The 25,153-nt window shown below is 43.0% G+C and overlaps 1 protein-coding gene across 1 annotated transcript in view; it reads right to left on the bottom strand.

Annotated features, from left to right (window-relative positions):
- Nucleotides 1-13,751: 13,751 nt before the first annotated feature.
- The window catches only part of LOC118091943 (inactive double-stranded RNA-specific editase B2), a 75,852-nt gene continuing 64,450 nt past the window's right edge, over nucleotides 13,752-25,153 (bottom strand). Inside the window, exons 8-9 of the mRNA XM_088654244.1 lie at nucleotides 21,160-21,338; nucleotides 13,752-16,322 (exon numbers count right to left, since the gene is read on the bottom strand). Coding sequence (XP_088510370.1) covers nucleotides 16,146-16,322; nucleotides 21,160-21,338 — 356 coding nt within the window. The 3' untranslated portion in view covers nucleotides 13,752-16,145. The remainder of the gene's footprint in view (nucleotides 16,323-21,159; nucleotides 21,339-25,153) is intronic.

Here is a 25,153-nt window from a genome sequence, read left to right as displayed (position 1 = left end):
AGTCCTGTTTAGGAAAGTTTTTAATGCTTGATGTTTTATCACATTTTTATTATTAATAATATTCTGTTGGAAGACGCCCAGAGTGGCTGGGAGTATAGCCAGATGGGCGGAGTATAAATAATACATTATTATTATTATTGTAAGTCCCTAACTCACCGAAGGTTTGAGACCCATCACCTGGTTTAGCCGGCCAGTTGAGCTGTTCCTGGTGTGTTGCTGCTGTTGCATGCTGACAGTTTCTAGGAGCCACAGATGAGAGCTGAGTGCAGGGTGGCGACCAAAGGTGGATAAAGTACCCAGAATGAGTGTGGTGTGTCCCCTATTAGAGATACTACCCCTCCCCTCACACCCAGTGTGAATGTTCATAAACATACTATGGTGTCATAGTAGCCCAGCCAATGCCTGGAGTGCAAGAGAGTTTTGCACACTAGTGACAAATGATATGTTCATTACTCCCTTATAAAACCAGCATATATGAACCTTGTCAATCACCATTTTATCTCAACATGGTTTTGGCTGTCAACATTATTAGAGGCCTGAAAGTTTACTGGCACAAGCAAATGGCTGATAGCTTTCTCATGGCGGGACAGGGAAACAAGATCTTAAATGGCCTAATGGAAGCAGCCAGGGTCATGAATGAAGAGTGTTGATAAAAGAGCACATAAACTGCACCAACGCTGGATTTAATTACCTGGGAAGCTGGCATGAGCAGGCTATTCATGCAGAACTATTTCAGCAAAGAGAAGTTGGTGATTATTAAGCCCCATTCTCCAAGGCCGCATTACTTATCTTTCAGAGCCTCAGGCCAACAAGATGTTTCACCCGTTGCTGAATTGCAAGCATATATGAGTGGCTTGTGAGACAGCAGCAAATGTAGCAAAACATCCCTTATTTTTAAAGGAGATGGTGGCTATTCACTTCCGTGATGAAAACCATAAAGGCACAAGGACTTAACACCTGTGTCTATTTGGGCATGTGGAAAATTTCAGGAGTGTGCTGCTTTAGTCCATGACGTACGTAATATGAGCGACATGGGGAGGGAAGCAAAGGATGCAGAGCAGGCTGTAGGTGAGGAGGGGGCCCATAATTACAACAAGATGATTTCTCAACAAGGTGGAAGTGATCTCTACACTTATTTGATTGTTTAAAGCATTTTTAATGGAAAAAACACTCATTCTTCAGACAAAAAAAGGCTTACAGATATCACTGATAAAGGCAGTGCCCTGCCCTTAGGGTTGTAATATAAAAGAAACATCACAAAGGGAAAAGGCATTGGGGAGGGAGGAGGAAAACAGCAAACTCAACCGTAATTACAAGCTTCTTGTAATGACTAAATGGAATGGAAAGATTTGAAGGATAGGAGGAGCCAAAACTTGCTGGTGAACCTGGCCTTTGAGAAGAGCTAATGGAGAACCTATGAAGCCCTATTGCTCCACGGAGGGACACCATTTTAAGTGGCATACATTTAAAGCACTACGATACCTCTTTAAGCAGGTATGGCTCTCCTCAAAGGATTCTGGGAGCTGTAGTTTGTTATGGGTGCTGAGAGTGGTTAGGAAGCCCCCCCAGCTACAATTCCAGAGTGCTTTAACAATCAACCCCACTTCAGAGAGTATTGCAGCTTGGAGGGTTGGGGAATGATAGGAGCTTCCTAACAACTCTCAGCACCCTTAGTGAATCACAGCTCCTGGAATTATCTGAGAGAAGCCATGACTTTTTAAAGTGGCATCATAGTGCTTTAAATGTATGCATTCATTCATGAGTCAGTTCCTTTGCATTTCCACATTAAGAAAACACCCTGTATGAAAATTCATATTTAAGTATGTGCTTATTTTATGGCAAAATAATTACCTAAAAGCACATTTTATTTCAATGTATTTTTTAAACAATACCCTATACAGTGTATCTTTTTATGCATTTTGGTACATTATTTGAGCCAACAACTTCACGGCAAAATTCAGAGAAGTGCAAAATTCAAAAGATAATTACTTTCAAGTCCAGGAGGGGAAAATTAGGCCAGTTTGCTTAAGAATGCGGACACAGCAAAGTCTTCCTTTATTCCTGGAAGCAGATCCACATAGGGTAGCCCATTGCTTACACCAGCCAGTCTCTGCGTTGGAAGTAATGTGGCAGCTCCCCCACGTGAGAGCTCTTGCCTGCGTGGGTGGGTGCCTGCCTGCCAAGTGTGATCCAAATACAAATCTGGTGTTTATCTTTCAAGAAAATGAGATTTAGAAATACAGAAGTCATCCATATGCTTCACCCGAACAACTGATTTGTATTTTTTGCTTTTCTTTTTTCTTTTAAAAAAGAAACATAACATAAAAAAAACACCCATGACAAGGCGGGACAGGCGATAAATCCAAGAGATGAACCCTAAAGACCACTGGAAAGTTTCTAGCTGCAAATAAAGAAAAGTTATTTGGGTAACTGCAGGGCTGAGGAACCTTAGGTACAGCAGCCAAAAAGCAGCCCTCTTCGGCCCATAAAACTCTCCCCGGTCCACACACTGCACTGCCTCGTCCCCCAAGTGTTTTTGCCTGGCTGGAATTTGTCCTTGTACTCTGATAACGCCTCTTTCCTTGCATGGCTGAAGGGCTAAGAGGGGTATGTGTCGTTGAAGTAGAGACTAGCCTGCTGTACGAAGCTGAAATTCAGCTTCATTGCTCCGCCCTCTTTTGCCTCTGGCTCCTCCCACCACTGGCATATCGCCCATGGAAGGCTGCCCTCAGGCTGGAAGATATTTCCCATCATGCTCTAGTTCAGGCACCCCCAAACTACGGCCCTCCAGATGTTTTGGCCTACAACTCCCATGATCCCTAGCTAACAGGATCAGTGGTCAGGGATGATGGGAATTGTAGTCCCAAAACATCTGGAGGGCCGAGGTTTGGGGATACCTGCTCTAGACTAGAGCCTCAGAAAGCCTGCTGCCTAGAAGACAACGCTGTACATGCCTGAAGGAGGAGTGGAAGTCTTGACCTCCAGGGCAGCAGGTGGTTGAAGGAAACTGAGGGAGAGCTGTGGCTGCCATCTTGTGTGATTTGGTAGCTTTACTTAATATGCTGCTTTTCCACAGTGAGCTGCGCCCAAAGTGGCTTACAGCTAACGTTCAAAACACTGCGGCACAGAGCGTTGGAGATACAAATATAACACACACACAAAAAATTCAAAAATGACAAAAGTGAACAATTTTAACACACACAGAACAAATCGCTGCACTCCAAGTAGCCTGGCCCAAATACAGGCTAGATGAGGTGCAATTGGCTCCCATATAACTTACTCCAGAGGTGGCTGACAGCAGCAAAAGGCAAATGTTGGGGAGGCTCCTGGAAGCACATACAGACATGATTTTACTTGTATGCCGCCTTTCTCTAAGTAAAGCCGTGCTCAAGGCGCCTCACAACATGAATTTATTATTATTGCACAATTACAAACATAACGAAAGTGGACCTGAACAATGAGTGAAACATCAAAAAGCACAACACCAAATCAAACAATTTCCACATCAATCATAAATAAGCTAAAATAAAGATTCAGGAAAATTAGTATCACTAACAACAACAACAATCCCCAGGAGTCTGTTTAGCAGCTTCAGCTTCTGCAGCTGGAGTCAGTCCAGGCCCCGCCCTCCCAGGCCAGGTGGAGAAGAAAGGCCTGCAAGGCAGGGAGCAGGACCTCCAGGAATCACAGCCGACTGCTGATGCAGTTGGGTGGATTGCAGGGCGGCCGTGTGTCCTACTTCACAGAACACAGTTCTCTATTTTGAAGGCTGCCCAGCCCAAGTCTGCTCTGAAGATAAGGAGCAGTAGAAAGGGAGAGCAGGAGTCTTCTTGAGGCTGCAGCAGACTTAGCAGACACACCTGGTTCCTCCTCCACTATGGTGAGCATTATTTAATTTCTAATTTATTGATAATTATTATTTCTAAATTTGCACCTGTACATATAATTACCATATGCAAATTTTATTCCGATTGGTGTCTGTTTTTCGTGAGGCAAAGCCTCTTACTGGCAATGCATAGCTAACCATTCTTGTGGGATAGAGCTCTGTTTTGGCCTTGTTTCTTAGTGTTAGGCTTTATTATCTCTCATGTATAGTTGGAAGCTGTTAAATTCAGTTGGTTTGTCTTGTTTTATATAATGTTGCATGGGCTGATTTTTAAAAAAATGATTTATTAACTTATTAACATGAAAAGGGTTGTAGCTCAGTGGCACTGCATGTGATTTGCTTTCAGAAGGTCCCAGGGTTTTCCAATGGGGAACGGCTTCTGTCTGAGACCCTGGAAACCCCTTGCTTATCTGAAAATAACAAGATATTCAGCTTCCAATGGTTATTTTAAATCATACTTATTGGGTTTTTTGAAATGCTGTTGTCCATTTCATAAGTTGTGAGCTGCTTTGAGCACAGTTTTGTGGGAAAGTGGCCCACAAGGAAACATAGTTATGGTGATGTTGTACAAACTGAATGGCTTTCTAGGACTCGTTGTGATCTTTGGCTTAGCAAGTTGTCCAAGCTGGGGCCAGTGGGTATCCTCTCTCTGCACTACTGTTAGTTAGTTAGTTGGAGGTCCTGGGCCTCAAGGAGGTTAAACTGGCCTCAACCAGGGGCAAGGCCTTTTCGGCTTTGGCCCCAGCCTGGTGGAACACTATCTCAGAAGACCAGGGCCCCGTGGGACTTGACATCCTTCTGCGGGGCCTGCAAGACGGAGTTGTTCCTACTGGCCTTCGTTTCGGGCCCAGATTGACCCCCCTCTATGGGACCCTGTAAGTTACCTCTTTGGCCCTTTTATCGGCTCATCTGGGACCAACATGGATAGCTGGCCCTGATGAATACTTGAGCTTCCCAACCCCTATGGTTGTAATTCGTGGGCAATCATTTAATTTTATCCTGATTCTAATTTTTAAGCTGTATTTTAATCAATTGTTTGATTGTGTTTTAATGTATTTGATATTAGCGCCGCCCTGAGCCCGGTCTTGGCTGGGGAGGGCGGGGTATAAATAAAAATTTACTTACTTACTTACTTACCGTATTTACTTACTAACTGGAAGTTGTAGCCAAGGTTTGTTCTTGGCTAACCTGTGGGCAGCAGCAAAAATGACCAGGAAGGAGCAAAGCAGTTGTGAGCACCTTTCCAGATGCACCCATGTTTGCACGGTTTAACTAAGCCACGGTTTCGCTTGGTGTGTCTTGTGAACCAGGCATGTATGAATGAATGCGAGCCAAGCTCTAGTTTGACTCTTTCTGATGCTGCTTTTTTCATTAGTAGTGTGGTTCTTATGAATGCAAATAGTAGTATTTTCATTCTGGCAATATGATTCGATACATCCAGTTGATTTGCCAGGATGCAAACTGGTTTGTGGCGTGGCAGTAGCAGAACAGGGCAAATAGGGGGAAGCCATCCAACTGGGCTCCATTCTCCAGCATGACTTTGAATTGTTCAAAAGCACAGGCACAGACAAGACTGCAGCCATTGATCTTTCTGATGGCTGTTTGTTTGCAAACGTTTAGGTTATTAAAACTTGAATTTCACTGAAGTCTGTCAGTGAAACTTTTGAGTTTTCATGCTTGAAACTCTCAGCCAAGTCTAGGGAGTGTAAGTGTGAAATTTGGTTTCTCTGGATCTCTGAAAGGCGCTGGACATCAGTGTGTGTAATTTTCAAATTCCCCCTCTCCCCTTCCACTTCTGTTAGCCCTTCTTGAAAGCAAAGCAAGTGATCTGGTTCAAGGCACCCCAAAGCAGCCATGAATCAAAGGCCTTAAAAAGTGGCTTTTCCTAGTGACATGTCATTTATCCAGTACAGAGGCATGTCCATCAAGCCTTAACTGCAACAGAAGGACATGTTTATTTTATCTGAGAAACAGACATCCAGTGAAACTCTCTGTTAAGACAATATATTGCAGAGTTTGTGTTTTTCATTTATTCCAACAAACACAAAGGATACACACAACAAAGCAATTCATATGTGAGTTAAATAAAGATCTCATATGATCTTTCAAAGAAATTGGATTTTAAATTGTCACATATATACTATGCACAAATAAACGACGATTTTACATGTTGTCTGTTTTACATTTTCTTTTTCCAGTTAGCCAAAATGTCCCGTGCAGCCTTTTGGGGGATGGGGAAGGTAGCAATATGGCTAAAACCCAAAACAAGCAGAAAGCAATTCTAAGGGTTGCTTCCAGACGGCCCGTTTATTGAACATTCATTGGGATTTGTTTGTGCAAAGTTTGCAGGGAGTTTATATGATATTGTCTATTTCTTGAGCAAAATCCTCTGAAACGGTTGCTTGAGCAGGTTACATATAACATTGCATCAAGCAATTGTTAGGCCACATCTTCCAGTACAGTTTCCTGGCACTTTACTTATTGTAAAAAGTCCAGTATTTATTTATTTATAAGTGGGTTTGTTGCGCCAGCTGCACATCCAGAATTGGCTGGCATGCGATCGAATCCTACCTGCAAATCAGCAACAGCTCTCTTCAGTATCTTCTTCAGGGAACTACTGTAGCTCAATGGAACAGCATCTGCTATGCATATTTACATCTAATCATGAGAAAGGCACTGCCAGTCCCTAGCCTAGACCAGTGTTTCCCAACCTTGTGCCTCCAGCTGTTTTCGGACTACAATTCCTATCATTCCTGACCACTGGTCTTGCTAGCTAGGGATGATGGGAGTTGTAGTCCCAAAACATCTGGAGGCACAAGGTTGGGAAACACTGGCCTAGACCATACTTCACCAGCCAGGCATCCTCCTGAAGTTTGCACTACATCTCCCATCAGCCCCAGCAAACATCCGAAGGGCACCAGGTTGGTGAAGCCTGCATTAGAGAATACAGAGGAAGCTGAACCAACAGTCTCTCTCCATAAAAGCTTGGTTTATGTTTAGTGCTGTGCCGAGCCGGTACTCCAATTGCTCCATAGTTTTCTCCCCCTTCAGAAGAGGCTTCTGCTTTCCTTAGTCATTCACAGGGCACTTTGGCATTTTTTTTGGGGGGGGGATGCGGGTGGCACTGTGGTCTAAACCACTGAGCCTCTGGGGCTTGCCGATCGAAAGGACGGCGGTTTGAATCCCCGCGACATGGTGAGCTACCGTCCCAGTTCCTGCCAACCTAGCAGTTCAAAAGAACACCAGTGCAAGTAGATAAATAGGTACTGCTTTGGCAGGAAGGTAAACGGCGTTTCCGTGCGCTCTGGCTTCTGTCACGGTGTTCTGTTGCACCAGAAGCGGTTTAGTCCTGCTGGCCACATGACCTGGAAAGCTGTCTGTGGACAAACGCCGGCTCCCTTGGCCTGAAAGCGAGATGAGCGCCACAACCCCATAGTCGCCTTTGACGGGACTTAACCGTCCAGGGGTTCTTTACCTTTTTTTGAGCCTTACTTTAGCATTTCTTCTTAATTTTAGAAGTGCAGGCTTGAGCATTATCTCAGCACTCTTAACAGCTACAGTTCCCATGAATCTTTGAGGGAGACCATGACTGGTTAAAGTGGTCTAATGCTGCTTTACCTGTGTGGTGCAATTTAGAGCCCCTCATTTAAACGGATGAAAAGCCAATTGTTCCCTGGGTGCCTAGGGTAACATAATAATAATAATAATAATAATAATAATAATAATAATAATACAGTGGAACCTCGGTTTATGAACACCTCGGTTTACGAATTTTTGGTTTACGAACGCCACGGACCCATCTGGAACGGATTAATTCACTTTCCATTACTTTCAATGGGAAAGTTCGCTTCAGTTTATGAACGCTTCAGTTTATGAACAGACTTCTGGAACCAATTACACCCATGCTTCGGGTTAAGTACGCTTCAGGTTGAGTACTCCACGGACCCGTCTGGAACGGATTAATCCACTTTCCATTACTTTCAATGGGAAAGTTCGCTTCAGTTTATGAACAGACTTCCGGAACCAATTGTGTTCATAAACTGAGGTACCACTGTAATAATAATAAATAATAATAATAATAATAATAATAATAATAATAATATAATATATATATCTACCCACCCATCGGGCTGGGTTTCCCTCAGCCGCCTCTAAGTGGAAGAACAGTTTGTAAGAAAGAGCTTCCCATCCTGTGTGAAAACCTGAAGGCCTACGTTAGGAATTCCTTAACTAGGAAACATTGTTGTCTTTGAATAAAAGGATCCATGGTGCGAAAGAACCATCCATCAACATATCTCTGTGATTAAAAATAGACCAGCCTCTCTCTTGCCGCTGAAACACGTAGATGGCCTCCCCTTCTGCTGCCCTCCCCGTCTGAGTGTCCTCCTATGTTTGATTTCAGCCTGCAGCAAGCTTGTACCAAACTGTTGAAGGAAAAGCTGAAGGTCTCCTCAGACGGCTCTCATTGTTTGTGTATAATCTTTATTCTGCTCCCGGGTACGTAGTCAAGGGCTGTGTGGGGTGGAATACTAATAAAAGCAACCAGAGTTTTAAATCGTAGGAACAATTCCGGAAACTTCGGCTGTGATTGAAACTTAGTGACAGGCGTGGTGAATGGGAAGGAGGAGAAAAAACACACACCCCCTCTGCCCCAACCTGATAAGGGAGAGTGGAGATGGGCCAGCTACCATAGTTTGACCCACCTTCTCTGTCTGGGTGCCCTCCATCAGTTGGAGAGATGACGTCTGCAGCAGGAAGCCTTTTTGACTCATGTAGCGGCTCCTGGCAAATGTTAGAACCCAGTTTTCCAGAGTTCTAAAACGGGTGGGGATTCTGTGTGAGCCGAGCAGGCTCCTTCTTCCAGGAACTCATGGAGGGGGATGGGGCCAGGTGGCTGGAGCACTCATCTTTGCTCTCCCTCATCGCATATGGGATTTAAAGCAATTTTTTCCGCTCAGTTCTTCACGTTTGCGCATCAATTTGCAGATTCTCATGAAAGCGTATCAGCATTTTAGTGTTTGTATGCACTTTTGTAATTCATTTAAAATGTTATTTTTCATGCATGTATTCATGTTTATGCACACTTTGCCCCAGTATATGTGTTTCTGTGCACATTTCCTGGCTGGAGAACCTGCATTTCAAACTTTGGAGAAGTGTGACTTTCAAAGGAGGGCTGTGTTTTGGTTTGCGTATTATTTTCAGAAAGTGTGAATTAAGGACATGGTGGCATAAGTTTTATTGTAAGAACTTACAGATTTTTGGATGTATGTATGTTTTTCCTTTTGCTATTATTTTATTATTTTGTTAACTTTTTGAGAGTGTTTGTGAAGTAAGAAAACTAATAAAAAGCGTATATATGTATATATATATTATACATATACACACATACTGTACTTTACCATGTACAAGACTAGGTTTTTATGCTCTAAAATAATGTTTAAAATCTGAGGTCATCTTATACACGGATATAAGTCCCCCCCATTTTCTTAAATCGGAGCCCCCCCAAATAGGGGGGCACGTCTTATATATGGGGGCATCTTATACACATAAAAATACACTGTGTATGTAGTCCAATAAAATAAAAGGGGAGCACTAGGGATGGAGAGGATTCGATTCAGTATGCATTTAAAGGCAACCCAGGCTAATTCATTATAATACACACACACACACACACACACACACACACACACACACTTATGAATGGGGCAAATGGTTACGAATTTCTCGACATCCGAACGGAAACCGCGGCGGTTTTAGATAGGGTTTTTTCGACTTACGAATTTTTAGATGGGGTTGCTTCGACTTACGAATTTTTCTGTTTCCAATGCATTCCTATGGGAAATCACGTTTCCAATGGCGCTTTTCGACTTACGAATTTTTCAACCTACGAAAGGTGCCTTCGGAACGGATTAAATTCATAAGTCGAGGCACCACCGTATAATGAATTAGTCTGGGTTGCCTTTAAATCGAATCTTCTCCATCCCTAGTGCTCCCCTTTTATTGGACTACAGTGCCCATCATCCTTGACCATGCTAGCTGGAACTGATGGGATTTGGAGTCCAATAAACCTGGAAGGCCAAAAATGCCCCATCCCTGCCAGAGATGATTGTATCTCTCTGACTTTATACTTCAAGTGACTGTGATGTGAAGTCAAACAATGGACCTGCATTGATAGCACTGCCTGTATTCATGGGGAAGCATAACACAGAATCCTCGCCACTATTAAATTTATAAAATATACCAAAAGAAGTTTTTGAATTTTACCATGAACCTTGGTTCCCACCCTGGTTGCCATCAGTTTGAACTTGGAAATGACATCATTGTGAAATGCCACAGGAGTCCCTCAGTGATACAAATATTATTAAAGAGATACGATGATCTGCACAAGAAATCTAAGTGGGTTCTGCTGGGCATGGTGCCCACTTGCAACTGTTCAGCTTGTGCCACTTGGAATGCATGATCAAGTAGCAGCAGAATGTTGCATCTTGCCTGGGGTTTTGTTCCATTCTGCTTGGCCTGTGTGTGTGTCTTTTTTTGTGGGGTGTGGTGGCATGAGAGGAGGGGGCACCAAGCTGAGTTTGTGTATGACCTGGATCAGCTGTCTTTCAAACATGGCAGGGATGTTGCTAGTGCGGTAAAATCCTCCTAGTTTTCAGGCAGAATGAAGAAATATCAATGAGAGAGAGCATTTTCTTTTCCTCGGCATTTTATTCACTTATAACAGAAACATTCACTTATCAGGTATCACTGAAGTGCAATTTACAGAACTTAGCAGCAAATTCACATCTGTAAATTCAGATTTAATTCTGTTTGTACAAATCTTACAAATGTACATCCATTCGTACAGTATTGCCATTCACTCATGCTCGCTTATGTACATTGTCTTCCCTTTAGAATATCCTCACGAGTCATTCTCCCTTGCTTCAGGAAATGCAGAGGTGGTGGTGAGCATGGGTTTTGTCAGAATGAGTCAACAGAGCACCGCACGGGGGAATCGGAACTTGGGGGCCATGGACTCAAACAAAAAGAATCCTCCGGGGCTTTCAATGGAGTTCTCAAAAATAGCCCACAGAGTTTTGCCACATTTCTGAAGAAGTGTGCATGCACACGAAAGCTCATACCAATCAATGACAAACTTAGTTGGTCTCTAAGGTGCTACTGGAAGGAATTTTTTTATTTTGTTTCGACTACGGCAGACCAACACGGCTACCTACCTGTAGCCACATTTCTTGTTTGTTTCTTTTGGCAATTTGGTATTCCTGCAGTATTGGCTGTTCTGCTCAGAGAAGATCCCAGGAGTGGGTGGGTGGGAGATGAACACAAAGGGTGAGTAAACTTGGAAAACACCACAATTTTTTTCAGATACTTCAAATATTTATACGGGGCATTTTTGTAGGTGGCCAATTGGGGCAAGGGGCTGTGCTGCAGAAATCCAGAGGCTGTTTCAAACCTCTACTTTTCATAGAAGTTTGCTGGAGCCAGATAAACATTTGAGAGCTCTGATTTTCTTCTGCTTCAGGCCTCATATGATATAGTTCCCTTTGCACTCACCAAAATTCTCATTATAACAGAAAGTCCTATTGTATAGGTGGAGTGCTGGATGAAAGCCAGCTTCTACGAAAGTAAGGGCAAGGAAAGGCAGGGAGGGGGTTTAGAATTCTGATTAGTTTGCTGTGCTGTGCCAATCACGGGACTGTCATGTATGTGGTCAAGCATTTGCACAGGTTTCCAGCTTCTCTATATTTACTGTAATTATTTTGTGCTACCTACTAAGTACTTCTATAATGCCCTTCAATATGCTGGCCTGTGTGGGGAATAGCTTTATAAAGAGGGGGGAATTAAATCACTTCAGATCTTTCTCCTTGCTGGGAAATCCTTTTAGGGGAAAAAAACAGCCCTTGATATTTTATTCCCCCCCCCTTCCCTTTGTTACAATGATCTGTTAAGGCATAAGAGAGTGCAATGAAATCTCCCTTTGTATGTCTTAATGACACTGTTCTATTTTTCCTTTACTCTCTGTGTTGCTTAGTGTTCAAATCTGAAGGATTTTTCTTTTTTCTTTTTCGTATATTTGTTCTTCTCACCATAATTATTGCTTGGAAGGTCTTATGTTTTTCTCTTTAATTTGGGAAGTTCTCTATTTGTAATGCCTTACAGTGGCACTACATGTTGAGACTAATCTGATTTTATCTATATTTTTAATGTATATGTTATGCAAAGAGATTTGGGTGATTAAGCAGTACAGTAAAGTGGAACCTCGGTTTATGAACACCTCGGTTTATGAATTTTCGGTTTATGAACGCCGCGGACCCATCTGGAACGGATTAATTCATTTTCCATTACTTTCAATGGGAAAGTTCGCTTCAGTTTATGAACAGACTTCCGGAACCAATTACACCCATGCTTCAGTTTATGAACGCTTCAGTTTAAGTACCCCGCGGACCATCTGGAACAGATTAATCCACTTCCCATTACTTTCAATGGGAAAGTTCGCTTCAGTTTATGAACGCTTCAGTTTAAGTACCCCGCGGACCATCTGGAACAGATTAATCCACTTTCCATTACTTTCAATGGGAAAGTTCGCTTCAGTTTATGAACGCTTCAGTTTATGAACAGACTTCCGGAACCAATTGTGTTCATAAACCGAGGTACCACTGTATATCAATCCTGTTTGGCATACAGGCTGTTCTTTAAAAGGCCCCTGTTTGAACCTTACACCCCAGGCTCCATGTTTACCATACTAAGAGAGCCGGTGGAGTCATCAGGAGTCAAATCCCCTCTCAGTCATGAAACTCACTGGGTGACCTTGGGCCATTGCCTAGTTCTCTACAGGGTTGTTGTGAGAAGAAAAGGAGGAGAGGAAGAACCATGTATGCAGAACCTTGATCTCCTTGGAGGAAAGGAATGGGCATACATGTAACAGTAAAAATAGCATCAAATCTTTTCTTTTGATGAATCTTTATTCTGTACTACACATCAATGGTGACTTAACTTTTTTGAAAATTTGATGAGGCTTTTGATGGACTGAGGCCTGCCAGTGCATCCCACTGTGTTTGTGTTTATGTGAAACTTTCATTCCATCAGCATGTGAGCCCTGTGATGAAGGTCTCCTCAGTGTGCCGTTTTTGTACACTTAAGTACCCTTGCTTAATAGGTGAGCTGGAGCCAAATTATTGTATTGTGGATGTCTTTTTTGGGGGGGAAATTGAATTTAATGCTTTTTAAAAAAAATAGCAGAGAGAATTATTTAATCTTTTGTTCTCTTCTTGGTTTGACCTGCTACTTTGATAGAACAGTGCCACAGAGTTATTATGGCCTTGTAAGGTCAAGACGTGAGTGCCTGCTCATATCTCAGCACAGTTGGGCAAGTTCTGAGTAGAAAACCTTGATGGAGAAATGTAATATGCTAGGACTTCAAATAACACCCCCCCCTCAAGATGTTCTCTGTAAATGTCAGTAAAAGATGGGCTCCACACTCCACACACACCTTTTGTGTGTGAAAGCGGATAAAAGAACAAAACGGGCAAGATTGACATTTCTTTCTCAGTGGCTTGTGCACTGTGTTGAACATGTGGCATCCCAGCCTATGAGAGACAAGATCCACCTATCATTAGAATGGCAAAGCATCACAAATCCTTTGGAGTTCAGAGATACAAAATAGGTTAATTTTGCATGGTATTTTGTATTGTTTTTCTTTCACAATAGGGGATCATTGTCAAGAGCCAAGAGGTGTAATGCTGTGCCCAGGAGCTCCCGGAAACCTGCTCCCAGCTCTGCTTTTCCCCATTTACTTTTTACTCTCCCTGCATAGAAAATTAGTATGGTTTGAATGTGCAATGTTTTTTTTTGCTTGCTTGTTTTTTTTGGGGGGGGATGGGTGGGAGCATTCAAATATGTGATATCCACATGCTTTCCTAACCATGTGATTTTTCCAAATATGTACAGGCCCTCAATGACGCTAAAGTCCTATTACAGTGGGGTTCAGGCGGCAATCCTCTACACCTTCTGCCCCTCCAGATGTTTGGGACTGCAATTCCCACCATCCCTGACCACTGGTCCTGTTAGCTAGGGATCATGGGAGTTGTAGGCCAAAACATCTGGAGGGCCGCAGGTTGGGAGTGCCTGCTCTACACATTCACTTTGGAGTAAGTACCACTGAAGTCACTGGGGTTTACTTCCTAGCAAATGTGCATAAGATCAGGCTTCGTAGGACCAAGGTCACTGGAGAACTTCCATTAATTCCATAGCCTCCGTCTATAACCTTTGAGAATTCTTGGAAAACAGACGAGGTCCCTGCAAACTGGAAGTGGGCAAATGTTGTCCCCATCTTCAAAAAAGGGGGGAAGGACCCAGGTAACCAGTTTCTCTGGATTCTGACCCAAATCTCTCTTTCCCTACTGCACCCCACAAATCTGGGATTAAGGGCAAAATGCTTTCCAGACCAAATTAACGACTTTTTGAAAGGCTTAAGGCCTGTTACATCTTATTTTAGAAATGGAGCACTTTCTATCCTAAAATATCCTTAGTATCCATTCCTAACTCATTAAAACAATTCAGATCTTCTACTATTTCTACTCTAAGGAATTTTTTTTTGGTAGTTAATATGGAATGTATTATTTTTTGAAAACATCTCTGTAAGGGGAAGATTTCTTTTTATTTTTAATCTTTAAAAATTCTAGTTTATCACAATCATATCATTTGTACAAGACACTATAAGATACATCTTGTAATTTATAATCTAAAAAATAAAAATTTCATCAAAATAGTGTAGCTATTACTATTGCCTGGGCATCGATGCATGAATGTATTTACTGAATATGGCTAGTTTTACTGGCGAAAAGGAAGAAAGTATAGCATAAAGGAAATTCAGCGGGGGAGGGCAGTGAGAATGAGCTATGTGCTTGTGTTTGAAAAGTATTGGATAGCTCTAAGAAAGGACGCTAAGACAGGTCACAGATAAGTAGCAGCTTGTTAAATATATACACATTTCATGAAAACCACAAGATTAAAAACAAAACAGTGGTGGTATACCCGCAAATCCTGTCATTTGCAAAGACGGAAAAACCCAAACAAAACAAAACCCTAAAACAAAAATACAATTGGGGTAGAGGTTAATTCTGGAGTTGCTTAGATTTTCTATAATGTTTCTCTTTGGGCATCCTAAATAACATTTCTCATGTATCAGAGGACTGCTGTACCAGCAAATTAGGGACCAGTTTGCACATTTACAGAGAAGAGTGTGTTGTGACTTATGCGACTATTTCACATGTTACAAAATAGCTTCATGTGACGCACTTGGCCTGTATGGACATGGAGAAAGAACCGCTGGTGTTTCTTTTTCAGCCAGCGCAATGATGGGAACTGGGGAGCTATGGGTGTTTCTGAGGGTTTAGTTCACAGGATGTTGTTCTCCATGAAATTGTGTCTGTCCAGATGCTACAGTTTCATCCAGCAGAAAGGGGCTGCTAGGCTTATTTGCTTGTTTTTGGCATACTTTATTCTGCGTCTTGGAAGTGATCAGAGCTGCTGTTCAGGCCAGCAGAAGCCCCTTTCCCTGATAACAGGTGACTCTGCCCATCTCTGCTGGGTTCTAAGATGTTAGTGGACACTGATCACACTTTCAAACCTATGTTCATAGATGCAGGGGCATAATATTTGTTTTATTTTTATCTGTTTGAATTATCCCAACCCTTTAGACACAAATACATACACACACACGCACACGCACATACAGAGCTTTCCTCTTGTGTTTCAGTGCAAACGGTGACCTTCTGTGGCGTCCTGATTCTAAAAGTACCTGCATGTGTTTGCTACCTAGAAAAACCTCTCATTCTCCAATGTTAATTATTGCACTAACGATGAAGGGGAACACGGCAGGGTTTTTCTTTTTGTTTTAGCTAGAAGCGGGACCTGCTGTTGCCCGAAAGGCAGGTGCCAGTTGGATAATTACAGTGATCTGTAATGTGCTACGAAACAAGGAACGAACAGTGAAGGTCATTTTTGTAACCTGGGCCTTTGTACATCCTTGAGAAGGGAAGAAGGGTATGCAAAAGCAGTTTCCTAAAGTCAAGTTCAGTGCATTAATCAGAACATAATCTTATACTTAATGCATTGTTAGGATTTCCAAATTGAGATGCTTCCATCGGAGGTAAGTCTCGGGTGGCATCCGTTGCGCAGCCAGCTCCTGCGGTTTTCTCCTGCCCTTCTCTCCATCTTCAGTCAGCTTGATGGGGGTCACAGCACAGAAGTGCCAGATGATTCACACAGTTAGCGGGAACTGATCTTGCTCCGGGGGCTTTTTCACCCAGGTTCCCAGACCGGCTTTCTGAAATGCTTTAAACAGCTGTTGCTTGACAGACTGGTATGTGTGCGCCAGCAGTTTGGCCTCACTGTACACGGAGGGCAGATCTCCATGGCTTAATATCTGTGTGCTCAGCTGTAGAGAGATGGGGTAGGGTGGGGGTGGGGGTGCAAAGGAAAACAAAACAAAACAACCCAAAATGCAAATGAATGACGAGCAGCTGTATAAAATGGTTCCGTAAGCTACAAACAAACTGGGCTTAAGATTTTATGTGTTGGTTTCAAGTAACAATGGGAAGGGTGAGAACCAAAAACTGGACATGATATTGATTCCGTCATGCAGTCTCGGTGCCAACAACCTCCAAAAAACACTGTCCTGAGTGGGAAGCAGGATTTTGGAGATCAAAAACCTAGCTGACACACCACTTGGAAGTGTGAACTGTGCTGCAGAGACTATACCAGGGTTTTGGTTTTTTGCCCTTTCCTCTTTTTGTGGTGGAAGGTCTTACTAAATAAAGTGCAAAGAATGTCGCCCCCCCCCCCCGGCTGTGCATTGTTTTGTTCCTTCTGAATGGGTACCCCTTAGCTTCTGGGAAGGGACCAGGGGATTTTGGCGGCCAAACCCTTGCTGTTAGTGTGCATATATCCCCCCCAAAAAGTTGTTTGGGATTTTGAAAGGAGAGCAAAATTGAGAATCTTGTGGATTTATTTGGTGCTATTCATTCTCCCCAACCCCAACAAATATGATTCAAGTAAAAATGTTTCACCCAGTTTTGAAGAAAGTGTGAAGTGTGTTACTGCTTTTTAATATTACGTATAACTCCCAAATCATATCCTGGGTTAATATTCACTGAAGCAGAAGGCCCCACAATATGAACTTTGGCTATGCATTTAGGAGCCAACGATTTCCCAAAGCCCTGGGGCTCATGCATAGGCCTCAGCCCCTACTGTCTTGGGGGGGGGAGGAGAGAGACAGATTCAAACCCTGTAGCCCAGATTCACAAACCCGACATTCCTGTAATGTCCCATCAGCTCCCTTTTGCTATATATTGAAATCCCAACATTTAGCAGGACAACCGTGGAGAGTGAAACATTTCTTTGAATACCAAAATTGAATCTTAAAGGCCGAAGTTCTGATTCTGATCCAATTAATTATGTGTCTGCGCAGGAGTTGGCTGCTGTGGGCATAGCTCCTGCTGCTCAAAAGCCCTTCCAGCACTCAACGCTGCCTGTGTGCAGGCCCCACTCACACCGTGAGCAATAAGAACAGAAGAGGAGAACTGTTGGGTCAGGCCAAAGGCTCATCTAATCCAGCATTCTGCTCTAAGCACGGCCAGCCAGATGCTTAAGGGAAGCCCACAGGAATGACCCGAGTGCAGCTCTCCCTGCCTGTGATTCTCAGCAACTGGTTTTCAGAGGCATAATGCCACTGACAGTGGAAGGAGAATATAGCTGTCATGGCCAATAGCCACTAATAGCCCTACCCTCCAATATTTGTCTAATTCTCCTTTAAAGTCACCCAGGTTGGTGGACTTTGTAGTTGAGTGTATACCTAGATCACCACTTCATTCTGCACTCACCTGAGTTATGGGCTGGGAGGAGGAGGATTTCCTAGTCTAGGGGAGGGTTTTCAAATGCGTATCAAACTAACCACACTCACCCTTGAGAGCAGCAGGATCTAGACTCAATCTAGATTGAAAGAAGCATGTTGAAGATGAACATGAACTGTTCTGGATTGAGGAAAAATTACCTTTTGGTAACAAGTTAGCATGCACACAGCCTAAAATAGTTATTAATGTATTCTCATTCTCTCTCTCTCTCTCTCTTAAATGTTTATATGGTTTTATCATTGGAGGTGATAATTATTTAATAGCCTTCCATGCAAGCTCTGAAACAGGTGTCGGCAAACTTTTTCAGCCGTGGGCTGGTCCACTGTCCCCCAGACCTTGTGGGGGGGCGGACTATATTTTGAAAATAATAATAATGAACGAATTCCTATACCCCACAAATAACCCAGAGATGCATTTTAAATAAAAGGACACATTCTACTCATGTAAAAACACGCTGATTCCCGGACTGTCCGTGGGCCAGATTTAGAAGGTCTTAGGTTGTCTACCCATGCTCTGAAAAGTAAGGAAAAAGGGAAAGACTCTCTGAGTCATTCAAGGCTTCAGGCAGGCCAGCCAACGCTTTGAGAGAAAACGCAAGGAGAAATCGGCTCCCTTCCTTCCAATCTGTTATAATAAGAGATACTGTGAAACATGCCTAAGAGAGGGCAGTAATCAAGCATATGGGATTTGCCCACAGCTGAGAGGCTCTCTTCTTGAGCGGGAGAATGGCACCTGAATGTTCTGAAATGCTCACCACCCCTGAGTTGCCTGCCAGAAACCGTCTTAAGAGACAAAGACACACATCCTCAGTCCAATAATCACCCCGGGTGCACCTGGGCGCCCAGAGAGAAAGAACTTTTTGTTTTGCAGGAGGATTAAATCAATCGCCTCCTTCCTGGCCTGCCAAAAGACATAGCGCAACCAAGCCAAGAGTTTGATGTTTTGGGAAAGTAATCAGAAGTCTGGGGAGAGCCGTAGACCTGGTGAAAGTTCAATCCGGCGAGTGAATTAGCATTTTCTGTGGGGTTCTGCTCCCACTACTCTGGAATATGAGCCTGTGTACAAAGGTGCATTTTCCACCATTGCAACAGCACTACAGAATGCCCTTTCCCTCGGCCATAAATGAAGCAAACTTGATCTGAACTTCTTGTAAAGGCGTATCTTTTTTCTTAGATTTCCCTCCTGACCCATAAGAATAGGAGCTGTTATTACTGAATTCCTGTTCTGATCTGTTTTTTTTAAAAAATAAATAATAGTGTTTTACTAGTTTTCATGTTGTATCTCTGTTTTTATGCCACAGCATAAAAACAATAAAACACAGCATTTCTTGTATATTGCTTAAAAAAGGTAAAGAACCCCTGACAGTTAAGTCCAGTTGCGAACGAACTCTGGGGTTGTGGCGCTCATCTCGCTTTACTGGCGAGGGAGCTGACGTTTGTCCACAGACAGTTTTTTCAGGTCATGTGGCCAGCATGACTAAGCTGCTTCTGGCAAACCAGAGCAGCGCATGGAAACGCCGTTTACCTTCCCGCTGGAAGTATCTACTTGCACTTTGACGTGCTTTCGAACTGCTAGGTTGGCAGGAGCTGGGACCGAGCAATTGTATATTGCTTAGAGATGGTTTAATTATGAAGCAGGATAGAAGTGCTATACAGTGTATATATGGCACAATCTTCGCAAATTATATTTTGCCTGTGAGCATGTCTACTTGGAACACACACACTCTTATTGCCAAAAGTCCCATGCCAACGCAGGTCTTCAAGGGCTTACATCATTTCAGGAAGTTGACTGGCAGAAAGCAAAAAGTACATAATACTTTCCTCAACCACCATGCAGACGCAGGCCCCGCTATGTGAAGACAATGCGTTCTCAGGAAATGGTCCGTTAGGTGAGTGTTTGTACAACAACACCCTCCCCCCTCCGGCAGAAGACAAGGAGATGAGTAACTATGCAACTTTTGAAGACATCTGAATGCAGTCTTGTATAGGGAAGTTTTAAATGTTTGATGTTTTGTTATGCTTTTATATGTGTTGGAAGCCGTCCAGAGTGGCTGGGACAACCCAGTCAGATGGGCAGGGTAGAATTATTATTCTTGTTGTTGTTGTTGGCATTTTCCATCAATTCCTATGGGGAAATTTCTAACGTGTTCCCAAGCACAGGCTTTTGATCCCCAAGTACAGTGGTACCTCGGTTTAAGTACACAGTTGGTTCCGTAAGTCTGTACTTAACTTGAAGCGAACTTTCCCATCGAAAGTAATGGAAAGTGGATTAATCCGTTCCAGACGGTCCGCGGAGTACTTAACCTGAAGCGTACTTAACCTGAAGTGAACTTTCCCATTGAAAGTAATGGAAAGTGGATTAATCTGTTCCAGATGGGTCCGCGGAGTACTCGACCTGAAGCTTACTTAAACCGAGGTATGACTGTAGTGAAAAAAGCCAGGGGAAACCCTCTGGAACCTTGCAAAAGGCAAACAAGGAAGGGAAAGAATGCTCTTAATTTGTCTGAACTACGCCCCTGTCTCCACTACCCACCATGTTTTCTGACAAAGAGTTAGGCAAATGCATGCCAGGAGGATCGGTCTACCAAAGGGCTATTAGTCATGATGGCTGCATTGACCTTCCAGGCCCAAAGGCAACAATGCCACCAAGTACCATTGGCTGGAGAGCAACAATGGGAGAAGGCTGTTGCCCTCATGCTCTGCTTATTGGCTTCCCAGAAGCATCTGCCTGGCTGTGACTGGTAATAAGATACCTGGCTAGATGAACCTTTGACTTGATCCAGCAGAGCTCTTCTTATGTTTTTTAACGCCTCAGAAACCCTGGAAGTGTGTTACGGCTCCAGCAGATTATTGCATAGTCTGGATTTTTATTACTTCTCCAAAATACTTTTTTTTTTGGCACTCAGATAAGCTAAGTTCGATATGTGCTACTGCCTTTCAAGTGTGCATGTTGCATTCTACTTAAAAATACACATGTTGGTGATTATTAGCCTGGATCAGATCCTCCACTTGTATGTATATATAAACACCTTCCTCTTTCTTTCTTTCTTTCTTTCTTTCTTTCTTTCTTTCTTTCTTTCTTTCTTTCTTTCTTTCTTTCTTCCTTCCTTCCTTACACACACACACACACACACACACACACACACACACACAGAGAGAGAGAGAGAGAGAGAGAGAGAGAGATATGCTCTGCCACACACACTTGCTGGGCACCACATGTGTTTTGGGCTATGATCGATATCCAAGTACAGAGTCTGCTGTAGGATATGGTGCTTTGCTGATGGTATGAGGCCAGGGAGATGGCTGGGAATGCTATGTTGTGATGGACACATAGGTTTGCTTTCACCAAGGCAGGAGTCCTTACCTTTCCATAAAGCTTTGCCCATCGAGTGTAAAACAGGTGCTTGCAGAGTCGCGAAGAGCTCCCGCAGTTCCTTTTTCCTGTTGTTGCATTAATAAGCTCGAGGTCTGTAGTGCCCGCTATCCAATTCACACTGAAACCAGGTGATTTCCCTGACTGCCGCATCTCGGCGTTGCTCACTCCTGTCGAAGGGGAAGCAGAAAACATCAAAGCATTAAGATCAATAGCCCCTGCCTTGCTCCTCCTGGAAGATATGAAATGGAACTTTCTTTTTTTACTGGGAAATGAATTCCATTGCCACATAAACTATTCTCTTATTTTGACGGGATTGTCTCCAGTCTGCCAAATCTTACAGGTCAGAATTGTTGTGGCTGTTGCTCGTGTGTGTGTGTCTCTGTGTTTCAAGGTGTTTTAAGCACAACTGTTTTTGGTAAAGCAGCTTATGAATTAAAACATAATAGAAGATTCTGGTTTTGTTTTTTTTAGCACCCAGTCCTTAGATTTAGAAAGGAAAAAAAAAGACTGTCCAGGAGTAGATAAAAACACTGCTTTCTTGTTCCTCCCAGACCATCCCCTCAAAGCAGAAATAAACCTGACTCTTAACAAAAGTGATGGGAAGGGAGCTGTGGGAGAAAGGTGGTGAGTGAGTGGAGGAAAGAGGACTCTCTTGCCCATTAGGGATGGGGGAGAAGTTTCATTCAGTTTGCATTTAAAGGTGAACCTACCTAATTCTCACACCTTGAAACAATATACAAACTGAAACACAGCCTGCTTTTGGAATTTGAACTCCTCTGAATTTTGCAGTGCAGTTCACCAGCCATGCAGTGTGCACAAATAATGCACATAATAGGGCAAAGTTATGAGAATAACTTGCAGAAATGCATTATATTGGAGAAAATTGCTTTGCAAAAATGTGCATATTAGGCAAACTATACATGTACATTTAGAAAAAAAGCCACACAAAATGCTGGTGAATTTTCAGGAGTTTTTTTTTTTTTTAAATTGCATACCAATGTGGAAATGCGGAGATCTGAAAAATGAAAAACTGAAATGGACAGATTTGCCCGTCCCTATTGCTCACCTACCCATTTGCTGCTTCAAACCGCACCAGCTCACTTTATATGGGACTGAGGCAGAGCTGCATTTAAATAGGTCTGCCATCATCATGCGTACTTTTGCCTGTAGTATTACATCTCCCTTAATGCTAACTAGAGTTGAAACACTAACAACCAGGATTTGAAACCAGGGTTAAGAAGGACTCCAGTCAATGTTAACCATGGTTATCTTTGGGACACCTGGAAATAGAATAGCATTAAAACTTCTGTTCCAAATGGCTTCACAGAAGAATGTCGCTACTACCCCGTATGCAGAAGGTAAGTTTCAAAATAATGTAAATCTGCTATAAGTCAGATTCATACATCTGTGCCCCCTAATGAGGGGGGTGTACTTTACTTTGCTGGGCAACTTTGAGAAGCCATTAGATTTAGAACCCGGGGGGGGGCTACTGAAAATCAAAACGTTTCCAAGGGTAAAAACAGAATAAAAAAAGAAGTTAAAATCTGAGATATTCATGAACATCATGAACAATGGAAGAGAATAGCTCCCTTATTATTGTAGATCTTCCTAAACAAAAACAATTGCACATCTTCCTTCATCTAATTTTGTTAACATCATTAGTACGGTACTACAGGTACATGAGAGAGAATCGCATTCCATGATGCAGGAGGACTGTGTCTGCTGCATGGCGGGGGGAGGCTCAAAGAGCACGCTCTTGTCAATGCTGGAAGACAGCAGCTACAAAGCTGGCTAATTAGGACTAGGTAACATTGCAGGGCACAAATACGGTTACTCAGAGCAGGTGAGATAGCTTCTTGGCAGCTCAGCTTACAATCTGTAACAATAGCTACAAACCCATTAGCTGGCATTAGAGCAGGCATGGCCAAACTTGGCCCTCCAGCTTTTTGGGACTACAACTCCCACCATCCCTAGCTAACAGGACCAGTGGGCAGGGATGATGGGAATTGTAGTCCCAAAACAGCTGGAGGGCTAAGTTTGGCCATGCCTGCCTTAGAGGAAAGTTCTGTCAAATGTAGAACTGGACCGGTTCCATGGCACTGGGGAGGTTCTCCCCCCCCCATTCTCTTTCCTTAGCATCACTTTTATGCTTCCCTTTAAAGTTGTTAGCCACTAAGTTGTGGGGCAGGAGTGTGGGGAAAGAGGCACCTGTATAGCACTTAGCCACTTTAGGAGGGCGGAAGGTTGAGTTATGGGTGATGTGGTGCCCAAAAAAGAGCAGACACAAGTCTGTATAAAACTGGCGTATGCTGATGTAAGTCTACTTATCATGTTTACACATGATTGTTCTGATTTAAATAGGGATGCGGTACGTCTCAGCACAGTGGGGAAGACCGTGACCAGGTCGCTTGTGAATGAATCTCTACTGCCCGGATGTTATCGATGGGGAACTTCAGGGCCCCTGCTGCTCTCCCTTCTTTGGGCTCCTTCTTTTTAAACAGCCCTTCAGATAGAGGCCATCTTCAAACAGAGGGCTGTTCCCTCTACAGCAGGCATCCCCAAACTGCGGCCCTCCAGATGTTTTGGCCTACAACTCCCATGATCCCTAGCTAACAGGACCAGTGGTCGGGGAAGATGGGAATTGTAGTCCAAACATCTGGAGGGCCGTAGTTTGGGGATGCCTGCTCTACAGCAAACAGAGCACTGCTCTCTTACTTGATTTCCATCAAGGAAACAGTGTGTATGAGGGATGTGTTGATGCAAAAGGTAAACCTACTATTTCCCAGAATCATGGCCCTGATCCAATTCCACCCAACCCACCTGCAGGCACTTTTAGGCATTTTTTTTAAATAAAAAAAACATAATCGGGAAATTTGATGACATGGCTTTCCCACATAATATTTAGTTTGGTCCTGAGACTCCTGCAATCCTGAATGAAATGGGGCGTATGTCCCAAAACAGCAAGCATCCAATTGTGCTGCATGAATCCAGAGCCTTTTAAAAATATATATTATTAGAAGGAAGGTGCTGGTTTTTCCTGTGCATGAAAATAGTGTTCCTCCGTGAAATGAGAAGTAAATGCCCATGCTTGCTGAGTTGGTGAAGTCATTAATGTTCATCATTTGACAGCTGAACACTGTGCAGAGCTCAGCGACTTGGAGGGCATATAATAGGGAGTATAAGATCGTGCATATGGGCTCTGTAGATAATCCTGGTGAGATGCAATATGGCATCTCCTGCTCTGGTCCCTGGCTCATTTATAACACACAGCATCTGAAATCACATCTCCCACCACCTCCCCTTGTGCGTGTGTGTTTGTTTTACACAGAAAAGCTCAGTGTGTTTGACAGATGATGACCACGATTCGTTTTTCCCCCAGAAACCAAAGCATAGGTTTTAATGCATATGTTTCTATTAAATTCATTTTCAACCAGGTGATATTTTTTAAATGAGAAACTGGATTTTTTTAAGGATCAAAAGGGGGGGGGAAACATTTGTTTCTTTAATAATTTATTTTTATGCGCCAACATTCAAGTTCAGAAAACAGTAGCAGAAACCTCACTGTCACAAGTATAATACAATATGGATCAGCCTTCCCTAACCTGGTGCCCTCTGAATATTTTGGATTACACCTGGGAGCTGATGGGAGTTACAGTCCTAAATATTTAGAGTGTACCAGGTTAGGGAAGGCTGATACAGGTTATATATGGTAAGTGTCAATATTATGTTAGCCCATGTAGGGAATTACTGCAGGTGATGAACTGGCCTAAGTATCCCTCCTCAGAGTCAATTGGAAATGCCCAAGTAAAATTCACTGACAGCTGTTTAAGATCCTTTGCATTTCTTGGCTTGCTGTCACAAGTAACATCCATTTGCTTGGCTAAGTGGCAGTACCCTAAACTAGTATATACAGATGAGTTTGGATGGAAACATAATTGAGTTATCATCTCACACAGGGCTTTTAATCACATTTATGTCACTC

This window comes from Zootoca vivipara, chromosome 11 (assembly GCF_965207765.1).
Source record: "Zootoca vivipara chromosome 11, rZooViv2.hap1.1, whole genome shotgun sequence".
NCBI lineage: Eukaryota > Metazoa > Chordata > Lepidosauria > Squamata > Lacertidae > Zootoca > Zootoca vivipara.
This window is presented reverse-complemented; position numbering and strand designations above follow the sequence as displayed.